At 35.9% G+C, this 18303-nt stretch overlaps 1 protein-coding gene and 1 non-coding gene across 2 annotated transcripts in view; both read right to left on the bottom strand.

The window, feature by feature from the left end:
• The window catches only part of LOC128252712 (afadin), a 52846-nt gene that overhangs the window by 20629 nt on the left and 13914 nt on the right, over window positions 1-18303 (bottom strand). Inside the window, 5 exon segments of the mRNA XM_052980659.1 lie at window positions 12753-12834; window positions 13380-13898; window positions 13956-14149; window positions 14733-14841; window positions 14900-15121. Of these exon segments, the coding sequence (XP_052836619.1) occupies window positions 12753-12834; window positions 13380-13898; window positions 13956-14149; window positions 14733-14841; window positions 14900-15004 (1009 nt within the window). The 5' untranslated portion in view covers window positions 15005-15121.
• Window positions 5175-5298, bottom strand: LOC128253003 (U4atac minor spliceosomal RNA). Its single transcript, XR_008267377.1, has one exon. It is a non-coding gene; the product is annotated as a U4atac minor spliceosomal RNA (small nuclear RNA).

Here is an 18303-nt window from a genome sequence, read left to right as displayed (position 1 = left end):
ATGAAATATGTCAAAACCTTTGGTAGAATAAGTAGAATAAAAATTAAAACAAATAAATGACGCATAAAAGAATGAACATCATAAAGCCAAAAACCAGAAACAGTTTTCCAAAGTTTTCCAAAGTTTTCTGTGGTATCTTTCAAAGAGTATTCAACATTCCCGTCTATTTTATAATGCTGTTTTTAATTAGTCGAACAAACGGTGGAAAAGGAAACTTTTGCTTCAGACCTAGCTGTAGCTTGCCAGAATGCGAATAGAACTCCTCCAGCAATTTAATTAAAATGGTAATATGTAAGAAAAAAAGATATATATTTAGAAAAAAAAATCTTTTCAATGTTCGCTCGAACTAATGTTGGCGATGCGGAGGGAAAAGCGCTCTTTTGTTTGGCCTAATTGACTGGATTGATTTTACCAGCAGCAGCAGCCTGAGCTCTCAAATTAGCCAAATTAGTCGTAAAACGTGGCGGCTTTGACTCTAGAAACCGAAGAAACCGAAGGGCCCACATCTCCGCCCAGGCACGTCCACATAGAAAACTCCAGCCACTGAACCGCACTCTCAACCACACCGTCTCCTTTTTCCTTTCCCACAAATGGGTGACAGGAGGGAGCTTTTCACGTTGGGCAAATTAAAACAATGAAAATTTAATGAGCCAAGTTTTCCTCTCATGCAAGAAGTTTTCCTCCTTTGACCAGAAACGGACGACTGCAATGGACAGGCGGCACGGAGCATAGTTGAATCCTCGTGTAAGCCTCAGCAAACATTATATAAACTTTACTCAACTAGCGGTCATTTTGCGATAACTATTATTGGAATTTGTTGCATTTGTGCAGGAAGCTCATATCGGATGTTGCTTTTCTCAAATGGGTCAATCAAAACAAAGTTTAATCTGGAATTTTCGGTGAAGTTTTATTTAATTATATTAAAAGTTTGCTATGATGGGTTAACTAAAACTAAGTTGAGACATGTATTTTTGGCAAATTTCGGTTAAATTAAATTTTAAATTTCTTAGTTTAAAAACTTTGTTACAAAAACAAAATGCGGTAAAAAGCTATTAACTAGCCCAGATATTTATTGGATCTAAAAAATCATTACAAAAAAGAATTTGTGGAACGGTTGTAGGTGAAATAAATATTTGTGTTATTGTTCTATTAATTGATTTTCATGAACGCGACAAATATTTAAGTAATATCTTTTACAAAGCTTTCCCCATTTCCAAGATGTTTATAAAAAGAAGCAATCGTAATTGAAGCGCAAAATCAAATAATCTATTGGCCTTTCCTCCTACCCTCCCCTTAGCCAATCTCCTTTGGCGTTTGACGGCAGCCAGCATTCTGGTCAAGTGTGGCCCAAGGCGGCTATCAACATTTTTGCTAGACAATTTGGCAACAGAAACAATAAAAATATAATTGCCACACTCAAGCTAACGCGCGGGGTCTTCCCTTTTACCAGAGTCTAAGAAAGCGAGAAAAATAAAGAAAGAAAGGAAAAGTACAAGAATGAAATTCCATCGACCAGTGGACAGGGAAATGGAGATTGTGAAAAGTCGAGAGTTGGAAATGGAGGTGGAAAGCGAGAGGAGCTGATATCTAGATTGGATTTCGTAGAATGTCCGTGACTGCATGTGGATGGTTCTCTTACTCATTGTAAACGGTTTTCTTTGAAAGGGACATTTCGAAGGTATTATCGAAGTTTTCAAACCTCATGACCTCTGTTTCGTGTTATCAAGGGTACTCATTAAACTTGCATTTCAAGCTTTGAATTGTCATAAATAATTTAAAAGGGCAGATGATGTGAATTTAATAATAATTTCATATTTTAGCGTGTAATAATTTGAAAATTGCCTACAAATAATAAATCTTCTGTATTGTTCAACGCTGGCTTTTCTTGCCCCTTTGACTTTATCTGCTTTTCAATGTATTGATGACGACAGACAAGGCAGGACGATGTGTCCTTTTGTGCCGTGCAGCCGCGTCCTTGTTCTGACCATTGAAATTAAATCCAACAATGACCAACGCACACCATCACACACACATCGGACCACGGGGAAAAAAGCGTTTAGCTTTTGTAAATAGCTCCTGAAATTTATCGATTTTTGTCTGTTTGTTTTGGCCGGTCCTCAGCAACTGAGCAACCGGCAGTGAGCCCAGCGAGTTCCTTTAGAAACGCGTATGTTTTTTACTAATAGGTTTTTACAAAAAAAAATTCATTTTTTTGCCTAGTGAATTGCTGTAGTCCTGAATCATTCTCAGCTCTTAAAAAAGGACTGAACGCAAAAAACCAGCTGAGTGTGAAAATTCAATTTGCAAACTTGGTAATGCGGCACAAAGTATAAATTGAAATCAAAGTACAGCAGACAACGTAAAAAAACCAAATTAAATGAATTGCCACCAAATTGAAAGGAGAGAAATCGCAAGCACACACAACACGACACTTCGGATTAACCGCAAACACGATGCGCGACGGAAAATCATCAGAAAAAGGCACAGATTAAATTAATTTTTCCCAATAATATTTTTTTAACAAACTAACCGTATGGGCACGGAGGAAGTCAGGCCTGGGCGGGAGCTGCCAGGCGCCGGGCGCCCACAACAATGCGTTGACAGCGCGCAAGGATAACTGAGAGCACACTGAGCGTATGAGCAATGCCGCAAAGGCAAAGTCCTTCGCTGACTAGCTCACTGTCGGACTGGGTGCGTGAATGAATGAATAAGACACGAAAAAATCCAGTAAGAACGCCAAGCACAAGTTTTTGGACTAAGAGATACCCTGTTCTGTGTTCTGTTAGTGCTCAAATTGATTTTTGAAAAAGACACAAAATATTGACATTCAAAAATGCTAAGGGAATCGCTTAGATAGATATTCAACACAATAGGTTTAAAACCTTTTTAAGTTTATCAGAACCAGTCAGTTAGCCTGAAACGCAAATATTTAATTTTAAAATTAAAACAAAATCGTGTTTCTTGCTATTCTGATTGTATTAAAAACAATTTTAAATTACATTTTTAGAAGTACATATAAGCTAGTTCATGTGAGTCCATAATAGCCTTTTCATACGAGGTACACTCACAAACTTACACCCTAAAGCGCCCATAAAGCAAGCAGAGTAAATTATGGCTGTGTGTGTGAGTGAGTGGTGTATAAGACAACATTTAGTTTACAATGTTTTCAACTGGTGTGCGGTGTATGTGTGCCAGTAAGTGGGTGTGCGAGTGTTTGAGCTTGGTGCTAGTGTTGGTATGTGCCCAAGTGCCTTTTGCTCTTTGGTCCTTTGCATGACACACCAACACCAGCATGGCAGCAGTGTCCGCCGTAGTAGCAGCAACTTTTCCACACAGGATACAAAATGAGGAAGGAACTGGAACACACATCCTTTGGATTTTCACCCAGCAGCGAAATGCGACCAGTCCAACCAAATGGATGCGCTGATGCTCTGCTGAAGAGACGGACTAAAAAACCGGACAAGGTCGAGGTTCGCGGTCCGATTCAGTTGGGTGCGATAAGCTGATTTGAATGGCGAAGCTCAAAAGCTTTGTGCGAATGCACAATGTATTTAAATGTATTTAAATTTAATTACAATTTAAAAAGAATCTGCTAACCACAGGCAATTTTATTTCATAGTTCGATAGTTTTGACATTCAAAATTATCTCCAAAAGATTTTTTAAAATTCAAATTGTTTTCAAAGTTATAGCCGTTTTAGTGACGTGGCAACTAGACCGGTTGAGCGAACGACTGGAACAATAGGTGGCTGAAGGCCCGGGCTTCCTGAGTATGAATAAGTTTCTTTCCTTCTTTCTATTACTACGTTTATGCTAAGGTTTCTTCAAAGCGTGATTTCAAGTTGCCCCCTGTTTATGCTGAGAGAGAAAGTACATTTTTTTTAAGTTTTGCTGCTTCATTGTTTTTATATTTTTTGTTTTAGGACGTACTTTAAGAACGCATATTTTGTGAACTCTTCTTAGTTAAATAAACAAATTATGAAAAAACGGATGGTAAAAGTATCAAGTGCTTTTTTATAGAGCTCGAATTCGAGCCTCTAGACTAGAACACCCCCTTAAAGCGTTGAAGAATTTTTGAGTTTAAACATTTTTTAAATAAATAAATCAATAAATTCAAAAATATATACATAGAGGGTAAAATTATAAAAGTTTGATAGTATATACTTAGGTAAGGTATTTAGTAAGTATTTTATTAGGCTCAGATAAAATCATTACTTGTTTTACAACAATTTTTGAATCCCTAATACATACAACATTTCTAGGTCGAAATACCGATCGAATTACGAAAGCAAAACAGAAATAATGGGCTTTTAGCGAGTAAACCGCAAACGCCTGTCAATCATTTCCCTCTCGTTTCCACTTTTATTTCCATACGCATACGCATTACCACACAAATCCACTCCATCAATCGGGCTCCAACATCATCTCTTTCTCCGCTTTCTCTTATTGAGGCAATCAATATGCCCAACCGACTCACGCCAGGAACCAAAAAAAAAACAAGTATGAGACAAAGGATACACATATGTGCGCTTGCGAGCCCATAAAAACATGAGAGACTTGAAGCTACTTTTCGGATAACGAGCATCGCACAGTCAACGTCTTTATTGTTGCCCAACTTACGACTTCTTTGCCTTCACTTTTTTCCTGAATGCACGCCTGTTTAGGAAATGGGGAATAGCTGCACCCTCGGCCTTAAAAACGAAACGCAACTTTAAGCTTGCCACTTAAGCAAATGCAGTATTTTCCACAATTCTAAAGAGTAAACGAGATTTCAGTAAACGTCACTTTAAATATATCTTAAATTTAATATCAGCGTATTGTTTAAAAGACTATGTCAAAAACTATAAAACAAAAATAGTTTTATAAGGGTTTTACTTAATTTGTACTATCAAAAATAAATTAACTTACTGGAATAAAAATGTTAATTGGAATTAAATATTTGCCTCAAAGCCAAATATTTTTTGGTTCTTGATATAAGGTTGTTATTTAATTGTAAATGTATATTAAACATTTCTGAACTTAGTTTCATTAAGTAAATGTTGATAAAATAAAATTTTTCTTACAAACGAGATCGCACTGTTATATTTCCCAGGAGTAAAGTCTTTAATCCCACTTATAGGCTATTTTTAGTTTTGTTATGCATTTAATAGGCGGCTCCCTATAAAGTAAGGAAGCCTGGTCCAAAAATTCCGAACTCCAATCGCGAACGATCGGCGAGCGGGGGTAATATCATTGGTGTCAGCAGCAATGTCCTCACTATACGTTCATTGAACATTTCTGCTCCCCAAGACAAGGAAGACTGAGTGATGGAATCTAGGCTCACCTCATGCAAAAATACCTAGTACCAGTTGGGAATTATAGGTCCACCTCGTGCAAAAAATCAGCAATGCAGAGGTTTACCGATCGCAAAAGTACAAAATTGCAAGGATTTACGATCTAGTAACAGGTTTGTGAGCTTTCCGGTTTTGAGCAATAATGGGGTAAAATGAGGTGCAACCCTTATCTCTGGGATATTTATGACAGCGATTGGTAAAGGAATCCACATACTCCTAAATCAGTTATGAAGCTTTGCTGGCGACTATCAGGGAACGCACCAGGCCACACTCAAATTAATATCATTAATTTCCGTTCTGGTATCGTTTTGGGATCCTAATCCGCTTCGACTCATAAATAAATAGGCAATTTCCTTTTAGTGAGGAACGGCTGGGGATGGGCTAAAGTTAAATCACGAGACTGAATAATTCAATTGGAGAATGGAATAAGGAATACGAGTATATCCTGGCAAGGAGCCAGCGATTTTCTCTTTAAATCCTGTGACATGTGTCTCTGGTCCTGACTGCTGCCTTTGTCTCTGGTACTCGAGGGTCCTCTGAGCTCACTAGCATTTTCCGTTCGCATTGTGACAATTTCGTTTAGTCATATTTGCAACTGACTGGCTGACTGACTGACTGACTAACTGCCAACATGTGGGCGAATGGCAGAATGGCAGAAAGGAGAAAGGCGAGGAAATTGAGCGGCGGCAGCATGTAAATGATGATGATTACAGCTTCAGGCTGTCGATTCCTGTTGGTGATTGATTCTGTCTGTTGTGCCTAAACTATGAGTGAAATTGAAAATGCCAACATAAATGTGGGAAATCAATCTTGGAATAGGAGAGATTGTTAAATAAAAAAATGTAGCCATAAATATAATAAAGCTTAATTAAAATTAAATCAAATTCAAAAACCATAGTTTTATAAATGAAAAAAAATAAATAATTGCATACATACTACAAGAGTTTTTATCATTTTTATACACTTTGATTTAATAATCAAAAAACTTTTGAAAGATTTTAAAGACTTTTGTAATTTTGTACCCTTACACTGCCAACCTTAATTTCGGTAACAACAGAATTCCCTAATGAAATTGAGTTTCCACTTTAAAATTGTATAACAACATGCCGGGAAAGCAATAAAACAAAAAGAGAACAAATTGTTAACCCAATTTCCAGTGACGTTTCCCCAAAGTCTAAGCGCATTTCAGCCCACACGGCCTTGTGGGAGGAAAAGGACAACAACCGGGACCATGGTTGACCTTCGGGCTTACAGTATCTGGCGGCGTTCGCTTCAAAAATAAACTGCACTTCTCGAGCTTCGGTGAAAACCGTAGAGCGTGTGGCGTGAAACAAAGTCGACAGCTCCCAAGTTCCCAGAAAGATTCAGGCAGCAAATTATGCTCTGCATTTTGCAAACTTTAAGAGGCAGTTTCAGAGAAAGATGATGGAACTGGGGAAAAATAGTGGTTGGTCGTGACAGCGGGCGGGGAACAATTATTTATGAGCAGCCACGGAGCAAAGTCTACGAAGAAGCCTTTTGAGCTTCATTAGGTTTGACCTTTTCTAACCGAGATTGTTCTACTGCGTCCTTTCCCAAATGATTATTGTCGCTGTCGACATTTCTTTCTCTCCCTTTTATTGGGAAAACAAATGTAGCGTTAATTTTGTGCCGCATTGAAAGGAAATGGCAGGGCAATGGTCAAGAGTATGGTCAATGTCCTGCTTGGTCCCCGTGAATAAAATACGCATTCGCATGAAAATTTCGAACCATTTGCCTGTAATCGAGAAATTAGATACTAGATATTAATGAGAACTCATTTAGCCTAGTCGTTTTTGGTTTCAATATACTTTGTCTGATATGGAATTTGTAGTTTATTATTATTATTATTTATGGTTTATTTAAATTATATTTAATAATAACCAAACCAAAAAATAAAACAGTATTGATTCAAAATTGTTAGTTAATAACACAGGAAAGTTACTGTCATATTTTTTATTTACATTACATTTGAAAATGTTATTCACAAAATAAAAAAATAATAACGAATAACGAAGCATGTAAAAATTTGTTTGCATTAGAAATCAACTCAATTAAATTCAAACAAATTATGTTTATCAGATTGATTTCTGAACACAACTTATTACATAATCGGATAAGTACGTAAAGGGAATTGATTAATGTATCAATAAGTCCTTACGCTTTTTTCGTTTAGGGATCAAATTATTTATTTGTTGTTGGTAAAATCAGCTTAAGACTGTTGGTAGAAATGTGACCTGACATCACTGATCAGATCAAATTAAAGTTCTTGGTAGTATTTTTTTAACATGTAGGCATTTAAATCATTATATAGTCGTTTAAAAGAAGAATTTATTTTGCTTATAACTGCATGAGTATATAAATTTCTTGCTCCCTTTCTTATTTTCATTTCATTCATAACTGAAAAAAAGATGTAAGTCAACCGCAATAATGGGCCCTCTTTACACAACTGTAAATTATAGTTCACAAATAAAAAAGAATGAAAAAGAAGAATACGGTTTAAAAGATATCGATAACTATTTAAATTTGTCACTTGAAATAGGTTTATGTCCAGTTTCAGCACTAGTTGTCATTTGTCAAAAACGCATTCACCAATTAGAACATTTTCTCTCTGTCTACCAAATATGAAGAAATTCCAAGTGTCCAAAGACATCAGTGCTGTTCATCCTGAGAACCAAGAAATTGGCAACTTAATTAGCACGAATAAATCCAGAGGCCGCAACCGCTTAATAACTCACAAGGACCAACACGAAAATCGAAAAAGTTTTGACAAAAGTATTTGGAAAATACTGCTGAATAAAAGTTCAAGGAAAAACTTTCGTCAACGGAATTTGTAGCACACTTTTCGGGGCACTCAGAGGGTACTTGACTGGTTTACCACCACCCATTAACGGTGGGGTAAAAATATAAATAAATAGGTGGATCCCCCTGGAAGTTTAACTCACGTCTTATGCCCCAATCCATCATTTTGCAGTCTGTTTCGGACTTATCTTAGCTGTCGATTTTACAAATGGGTGGATGACATAGACTTCTCCTCGACAACAGACGAAAGTAACTGGGACAAAATCACTTTGCTAGTACACAGCAAATTCAATTGAACGGCTTCTAATTTTGACAATTTTCTGTATGCATGGTAGGCGGTGGAGGAGGAGGCGCGACAGCACCCGACGTTGGGCGCCCAGCCATCATCCTTCCATCGTTTTATCTTCAGGAAAAACTGTTGCCGCCGTCGCTGTTTGCCGGTGAACTTTTCTCGCCTGCCTCAAATACAACTGCGATGTGTCGCGGTTTTCCCGAAAGCGGCGCGTCGTGCTTTCCCGAGCAGCATTACTTCATGACTGAACCTGACACTGAATGTGAACCTATTGCCTCCGCTGTTTGCCCCAAACACAATGCGGAAAATACGGAATTCGGTTTTTCGTCGGAAAACTCTGTCGGCCATCGGCATCGCACACGGTTTGAGTGTGTCCAGAGAGAATAAATATGGTTAACTTAAAGCCCATGTATTTTTTAATATTTGATATATATAAAAGTGCAATTTGGCAATATTGGTTCATGTTTTTTTAAATCTGGTGTAATTTTTTTGTAATTTTTCTATATTTGTTGTCCTACATTGGGTTTTTGATTAGTTTCAGTGTACTTTTATCTGTGTGAGTCCTTTGGAGAAGTGTGACTGTGAAGTGTACGGCGTAGATAATAGACAATAGGGATGTGGGGAATTCCCCATCACACCCTACCTTCCCCCCTTGCCTCACCACCTTTGGCACTTGAACCGGCGGCACATCGACATTGCTATGGACGGTGACAACGCTCGGATAAACAACAATAACATGGACCAACAACAGAAGCGACCACGACTAACAACAGTCAAAATTAGTTAACCATATATATACACGTTATACACAAAAATATTCACATAAATTGACTTTTTACTATTAAAATTCCGGAGCACGCACTATTTTTAAACAAAGAATTCTGACTGATATTTATGTTTAATACCGATCGGCCAAATTATAAATATAAAAAAGTATATATTCTTAGAAAAAATAATTAATTAATTAATAAATTAAAAAAAGTGCACGTTACTTTACTTTAGACAAAACACGGTTAACGATGTTGCACAGTACATGAAATTTATAAAGAAAGCACATTCGTTTTTTTTCATATTGGTAAACTTTAAAGTGACCAAGTGTGCGGGATTCGTGGTAGGTCGTCATTCCTGTTGCTGACCCACCAGGTGGTTGCTCGGGGTGCCAACGATGCAGCCGCAAAGGTATGCCCATTATCCTTGACAGGATGAACGCTCGGAAGAGAAATTGACGCACGCCAGAGACACCAAAACAAATCGAAAAGGGTGGATTGGGTTAAGTCACTCTGCGGGGAACTCCCCACAGACACGCAACGAAACAGTTTGAAGTTTATATCCTACAACCCGAAAGTGAGCAATAAAATTTGGATAAACCCAAATATCCCTTCATAAGATAGCGCACCATCAAAAATGCTGAAGAACTTCTGCTTATGAGTTGAGTACTCTTGTATATAGTATGGATTAGACATGCTCGTATATTACTCACTTGTAATACTGTTGAGTTATATTAAATCTGATAAATTGACAACTTTTGTTAAATGATCAAAATGATTGCTTATTATTTTTTTAATTGTTTTATCATTCTTAGAGTTCATATTTAATGAAAATGAAATGAAATGAAATGTCCTAAGAACATTAAGAGCCTAGTATTGTGGCATATATTGTTGCTCTATTTATATTTACTAACCACTGTGCAAAAGAAAGCCAGACTAACCAAAAAGGAAATTAAATGTAAAGCGAAGCCAGAAACGACGTTACCGAAGCTCAAAAGCTACGACAGAGCGAAAGAGCAGACTAACACTGGAGAGAGCATACAAAAATTGTTCTCTCGGCAATAAATATTGAAAATACATTTAGAGAAAAACATATTTGACTGTCTTTGGGAGAGGCGGTAAAGCTAACAATAACAAGCAAGTTAAAATAAAACTGATAGAAATAACCAAAATAAACAACTCCAGATAAGAACATGATAGTGAAAGACAATGAAGAGAATGAAGTATTGTGCATTTAGTCGCTTCATTTTCTGTGTTTACTTTATCTTAAAATACAACATAGTACTTAAAAAAGTTCATTTGGACATATCAAAAGAAAAATTCATCATTTCTACAAAGATATAAGATCTAAATAAGGACCCATAATGTTGTTGTCTCCACGAAATAAATTTGACCCTAATGGATAGTCCCTCTTTCTAAAAAAAAAATGTCCGAATAAAATCACAAGCCAACGCGATGAGCAATTCACCTGGTTTTTCTGTAAACATTCGCTTCGCTACGACAGACAATTAGCAAAGCCAGAGGCGACGTCGCAATATGGGCAAAATTACCACTTCTTGTTGCTATAACTAATTGTTTAGAAACAGAGCAATGTATTTTTATTTATGTCATAAGTTTCAACAATAAAGGCAAAGTTTCACAAGTTGAAGAAAAACTTTTTTCCAAGGGAAATGGGATTTTTGTGATTATTATCAGTATAATAAATATCGAAATAGTGGTATAATGTTTTGGATAGGTATTTCTTAAAAGTTGTTGTCTTTTTTTAAAAATAATTCATCTTCTGAAATTAAAAATTAAATTAATGTTTTTGGTAAATTTAAGGTATATTATGAAATGGATTTTGGCCAGAAGAATTTTTGCCATAGTGCGTTCGCCGTAAGCGGGCAACAATGTAACTGAAGTGCGGTCGCAGTTTACATTTTACACCTTAAGAATGGCTCGGGGGACTTTATGGAGAACAAGCGTCACCAATGTCATTATTATGAAAGGTTCGGGCCGGGTCAAAAAGGAAATCGTCGTTGCTACGCTCAAAAAAAAATTTTACTAGCAAAGAGCATATTTTATTATTAAGATTATTATTCAAATAGGTAATAGGTTTTTGAGATAGCTTTTTGCATAGTTATTGTGCACATTGTTTTTATTTTAAGAAACAAAATAAGAAATTTAAATGTTTATCTTTTTCTCTATATAGGCAGCTCGGTGTGATATGTGTTTCATGTAAGGTGATTGCGCACAACATTTCCGTACCAAGTATTATTTAATAAACTTTCTTTACCATTCGTTGGTCTAAAATTTCATGATTTCGAATTTAAGTGAGACCCGTAAGTCGTTATGTTTTTGCTCTGCCCTTTGGTCATTAGCATATAAAATCAACTGTTTCTTACCGATAGAAAGCTTAAAATTTTAGCTTAAAATTTGAGTCCTTTTAAAATAATAATAAAACAATTTGACGTAGCAAAAATGTGTTATGCAAATGATTAAAAAATCGTCCTAAAATCAAATTTAGAAAAAGGTAATAAAAAAATCTAATGTAAAAAAATGGTGTTTACTTGTCACCAACAAAAGCCGGCTTAGGCAATGCGACTATAAGTTTTCTTGCCCATGAAAATTCAAACAAAAAATTCATAAAATAAAAACGTTTCAACTCCAAACAAGAATATTATCAAGAACCCACTCACAACCGCTGGTAATGTTCTAAAATACACATCCACACCATCTTCAGTTTTTGGTGGGAGTCATTGCTAAAAACAAGGTTGATGAAAAAGGTTGATGAATACGCTAAGAGTTTTGACTGCTATTGTGAGCAAGCCATAACGTACGACAATGTTTTACGTTTATTGGAATTTTATTGAAAAATTTTATAAATAATAAAAAAATGTCTTCTTAACAACATTTTAAAATGGAAAATGAAGTAAAACGTAAACTAGCTACTTACGCAGTTTCTCACAAAAATCGTCTTTCATTTTTAGTTGATTTTTATTTTTTCTGTTTAATCTATTTTATTCAGAATACGTATTTATGTAATTTGGTTTTAAACTTTTATGTTAAAAGTGTTTTAATAGATCGATATAAGTTAAAGTCCCGGTTTCTTCTGTTCTTGGTAGGCTTTAATAAAGTTGATATTCCATACGTTTAAAACTAACTAAACTAGGTGAAGGGTTTTAAGAAAATGTTTGTAAATTTTCTAATATTTTAAGATCAGGTTTATCAAAAAAAAAAACTACGCAAGCGAAAGAAATTCCGTCACGACGATAAGAATTGCCAAACGACTACTGAACCAAGTCGAAACTCCTCCGAAAATATGATATAGCTAAATAGCAACAGTCAAATTGTTTTTTTTTTTCGTTGTTATTGCCTTTCTTGTTGCTGTCAGTCAGTCTGTTATTGAATGAGTGAGCGAGCATAATTATTGATAAAACAAGGCAAATATAAGCGAAGCCAGCAAACATAGCGGGAATATTTATGAATGAAGTGGCAATACCCCCACAAAAGAAAATTGATTTAAATTGGTTGCAAATCAGGCAATATAAAAAAGCACTCACCTCGCGACGTTGGATGGTTCATAAGTATCGATAGCGGGCACTCGTCATCATCAAGTATATATTCAGTTCCGTCGCTGTTGACCTACATTTGGTATAGAGTTGTGTTAAAATGCGTTTTGGGTGCAACAACAGGGATGTAGAAGACATGGGGAGGTATCAACAAATTGGTTCCAGCGAAAAACTTTTCGATTTCGTTTAACAGAACAAATTATTTTTCCTTATCCACTTCATTAATTGCACACTCATTTATATTGTAGGAAGGGTTACAATATCTTACACAGCAATACAGTTAAAAAAAAAACAACAGCTATTGGAAAACAAGTGTAATGCTCAATGTAACAATGTAACAAAAAATAAAAAAAAAATATTTATAAACGAAGAAAATATCATTTATTGATACATTACGAGTGGGGCACCATCCCTTTGCACGACGATAATTTTAAATTCAATTAAAAATAAAAATAAAAAAAAAAGGAAACCTTTTTGTAGGTGTGTAACCAATAATAAAGTGCAACTTCTCGTATGTTTTTCAAAACATAAATGGAAACAATGATTAATACTTAAGCTACCTACTACTAATTGAAACCGCTCTATATCAATCCCATTTAATTATTTTACTCATCCCACCTGAACCAGGCAATAGTGCAGTGGATCGGCCTTCTCCAATCCGTATTTTGTGAGCATTTCTCGGACAACCGCCTGCGCACAGTCGCGGATCGAGAGGAGCAGCGTCTTGTAGGGCACGTCTTGGCACAGGCTCTCGCCATAAATCTTTAGGGTGCCACCGGTATCCGGTCCACCATCCCTGGAACGAAACTGTTGTAGCTTTTTCTCGAGCTTCTGTTGTCGCCGTCGTCGCATCACGGCCTCCGGGTTTGAGATCGATCGTGTGAACGAAGTTTCCGGAAGTTCCGTGTACAGTTTTCCGGCCACGGCATCGCTGCCATCGCCACCGCTTCCTCCGGCGGTGCCATTCATGTGGGCTGATCCCGAGGATCCGCCAATACCATTGCCTAAGCCCAAATGACTGCCATTGGAGGTGGGCGGATCGGAGCTAAGCTTAGCCATCTTGTCCTTTTTCTTCTGCTCCTTTTTCTCACGCTTCGAGAGTTTTCGCTTGAAGTTCAGATCTGTCTGCTCGATGGGCTGCAAACGGTTGTCTAGGGTTAGTATTGATTAAGTCAGTAAGCGATGACTACTCACAGTGGTCTTTTGGTCTATGTTTTTGAGCAGGAACCGACCCTCGCGATCGTCGATGTGCCAGTTGAGCTGCACCAACAGCGGCTTCTCGTCGGCATTTAGTCTGCGCTCCTCGCCATTGGCATGTACTTCGTAAAGGGCATAGTTGGGAACGGATAGCATTCGCATATCGGGACGGAATTTCTCAATGAGTGTGTCTAAGGGAGAATAGTAAATGCATTCAATATTTTTTAACCACACTTAGTTTTTAATATTAGTTTATTTAATTATATTTTATTTAACCATTTTAATTTTAGTTTTATTAAAACAATTTTACTTCACAAATCTATTTAAAACTTTTCTATTCCTGAACAATATTTACGCAAGTTGAACGAGTTCCTTATGGTAACAGTATTTATATACAAATAAAAACCGAAGTCCAATTATGCTTTAAGTTCACAAAATAAAAAATCGTGATTTCTTCCAATCGCAATGTATTTTGACATATTAAAAGACAATTTAATGCAAACGTGTTTGAGTTTTCTACTTTAATTTATTTCGATTTTTTTTCGATTTATTTGTAATATTTGCATTCAGGGCAAATCGGAAACGAATGCTTAAAATTATTAGAATATAAAATGCAATTTCAATGGCTAGTAGGTATTCTAACAAATCAAAACACGAATTGCTGCATACGGTTTCGAACTATGCAGTTTTCTTAGTACACGTTAATTTTTTTTTAATTTTTGGGTGATTTATTTGACAGTTGTGGGAATAATCTTTTAATATGTATCACTTTACCTATTACATCTGTGACGGTGGCATCGGAAGCCACGCGAATGCATTTGGTGGCCACTTTCTGGCCAGCATCTTGGAAGTAAAAGCGCATAACGCCATGGAAGAGCAGGTTCTGCGGTTAAAATGATTAAAGTTTACGTAGCTCTTTGTTCTTTGAAAAGCAGTCTTACCTCGTCTGGTTCGGAGAGCGCAAACAGATCCAATCGATTGGCATTCCATTGCTGTATCACTGAACGAACTGCCTCGCGATCTAACATCTTCTTATCATGTGACATACTGTACAGGTGGTATTCGGGGTGGGGAAAGTCTCGTCTCAGTTCTGGAAAAATTAATCGTATTGTGACTCCAGTGTGACGTCGTTTTTATTTCGTTTTGTTGGGGGCTCTGACTATCTGTAAACAAAGCATACATTTTAGATAAAATTAGATTCTGGGTTTACAACTTCCATGAAAGCATCGTAAACGAAGGCGGAATCAGAAGCGAAAAGTAAAAAGTTGGCGCAGATGTGGCGAACATTAAATTTCCGTTGCCAAATGTAAACACCAATGGATCAAGAGGGGCAGAAAAACTTATATTAAATTTAAATCTGTACACCTCCAAAGGCTTATGAGGAAATCAAAACAAAATGAGTCATGAATGACTGAAATTTAAGCTTTATTTGATAAACAAGCTCTCAGTTTTTACAGCATATGTTTTAATTGGAATTGATATTTAAAGATTAAGATAAAAGACTTTTTTGCTTTCAGAATATATTGGTATCATCAACAAAAATAAATAAACACGGCTTCAAAACACCAACAACTTAAGTAAAGCTAAGCTAACTGGCTTCACAATTTAATTTTTTTTCAAATTTATGATTTTATGTACCAAATAGTTTTTTTTATTGTTTAAGTCGCCGCGACACCCGTGGAGTTATTTGACCGCCCTCGCGTACGTGAAAATCGCACCCACATAGTTTAACAAAAAAAAATTATTTTTAACGATTATTTTTCGAGTTTAAATTATTTCTCAAATAATAACATTTATTTTTAAAGTTTTATAAAGTCAGAAAAATAATGATTATTGAATGAGTTCTATTTTCAGCTTGATAAATACCCTTGCTCTGAATTTCTTTTTATTTTTTTTTATTAAAAAAAAAACTCAAACACAATTTTTTTGAATATATAAAAGAATATCGCAAATGTGGGAATGATACAGACTATCTAGACTTTGGCCAACACCACAAATGGATAGTTGTTCAATATTAAATTTCAATAGTTATTTATTTTTGTTACTTGTATTTTTTTCTAGAAATCCGCATTATACATGATTTCTTTGTTAAAAAAAATTAATTGTGATTATTTACCTAATTAAAAAATAAATGTTTAACTTTAACTGAATCAGAATAAGAAATATTTAAACTTTTAAATTTTATAAAATTTTTAATATTTTAAAACTAATCTAACTTTTTAATCTAATATTAAATTAGCCTTAGCTTTCTCATTCGTTCACTAAAATTTCACGGGTAATAAATGAAAAAGGCCTTCTTGATTTATGATCGGTTGGGTTAACATTTCCGGAGAGTGGGGGATCATGGGTTTCCCTGGCACATGTCATCTACCACATAAGTATATGACAATCAGCCGGCTCCTCTACAAGCCAATTAAAAGTTCCATTACATGATCATATCTTACCAGAATTTCCCACACCAAGTTTCTGCGCTCAGCGACCCTAAACAAATAACTTCATCAAAGCAGAAAATTTCAGTGCATTTGTACAAATAACCTCAAGACGTTATTTAGGGCGTGTTTCTCTGTTGTTTTGTGAACGGTGGAAGAAAACGTTCAGAGTTCAGCAAAGTTATTTCGACGAGAAGTGATGTCAAAGAGCGGAACTATGCCTGAACTAAACATTTCCAACCCTCCTTTCCTCTTTGAGTTCTTTAAACTTTTTCCCTGCTATCTGTTGGCATTTTTTTACCCCGAGTTCTGTTGCTTGTTTTGTTCTTGTTCCGTCTTATATAGGCAGTTTAATAACCGTCAGCGGTTCTGCTTGGGGGAACACGTCGTTTGCGCACTGAAACTGGTCGATTTACAGACCACTCGTTCTATAAGGAGGGTGGGTGGTGTTCGTGGTGGAGTGGATGGGATGGTAACCGTTTATGCAAAGCTATTTTCACTATTTCCGCGAGGGCGCACGTCGTCAATGGAAACTGCAATTGGAAATGTATCTCTAACCCTGTCTTTTTGAATTTTTATTGAGTTGTGGAAGCAGAAGTTTTAGCTGCATTCAGACGTAACCAAAACGAAAAAAGGGTTTCGTCAAAGTGTTTGGGTATTTTTCGTTGTGCGTTGCCCAAATTGCACTTCAATGGTTGCCAAGCCAAGGCATATATATTTGTTTTCAGGGTTGATTAGACATTGAAGGGCTAGAAATTTTAAGAAGTGCAGGGAGTTGTGCTGTTTCGAAAAATGTCTTTTTAAAATTGTTCTATTTTATGGTTGTTAATTATACGAAATGTGAGTCTCCAAAATATAACATGTTTAAAAATAAGAAAGGAAATTGTTGATTTGTCGCTTTGCATTTTTTTGTCCCACTGGATCTCTAATATAATTTCAAGCATAATACTCCCACAATGAATCTGTTTTCAGAATTCTTTATCGCTAAACCACTAATTTTAATGTATTATCTTGTCACGTAAATTCCTTACAAGTTAACTGATGGACAAACGGAACAAACAATCCGTTCCAACAGAGGAGCAAACCAAAATATTTAAACTGCTTCCACAAAAAGTGGGGTAGCGAATCCAGCGGGAACAGAGGCAAACTCTGTAATTGCTTAACAACATTATTAAAAAGACATAAAGGTGACATTTGATGTAGATGTTGTTGCTTTGCTGCTGGTCTGGGAATAAAAATGCTCCGGAAAAGATCGCGAGAGGCGAGATAATAAAACGAATTAAAAACGAGCCGGAAAACCGCAGCCAAATAATAGTGTCGCTTGGTGGCTTGAAGAAAAAACAAACATAAAAAAGGCTAAAAGAGAAGTACCGCAAAACAAGGCGCATAAACATAAACAAAGCCCATTGACAGAAGAGGAGGTGAATGTACGAAGACAACAAAATACAAAACCGAGATAAACTTACATTTACAGATGCAGGAACAGTTGTGGTTAAATTTATAGTTTTATAGTTAATTTCAAAAAAAAAAATTTATGTTTTTACAAATACAAAGTAGCAATATGCATTTCCTTCTGATATCAACTTTTATATTTTATTGGTTTAGTTTTAGGCTAAAGATACACGACACGAGGACTTTTTTCAACCTCAAATGCCTACTTTTTTTAAAATTAGATGACTTTGCTAATTGTTTCAATTTATGCGTATTTTAAAGCAAAAAGCTTAAAATGTATTTTATATTACGATAAAACTATTTATATAACAAGTGACAGGTTCAATTTAGTTGTATTGCTATACACTATCCACTTAGACACATCTGTGATTTTTAAGATATAGATGCAAAGTTTCTGAGAAGCTTCAAACCTCACGAAGTGGGTCTGGGACATGTAAAATTGTTGCTAGCCTAGGCATAACTAA

The sequence above is a fragment of the Drosophila gunungcola genome, chromosome 3R, assembly GCF_025200985.1.
Source record: "Drosophila gunungcola strain Sukarami chromosome 3R, Dgunungcola_SK_2, whole genome shotgun sequence".
NCBI classification, from domain to species: domain Eukaryota; kingdom Metazoa; phylum Arthropoda; class Insecta; order Diptera; family Drosophilidae; genus Drosophila; species Drosophila gunungcola.
Note: the sequence above shows the minus strand (reverse complement) of the source record. Positions and strands in the feature narration are given on the sequence as shown.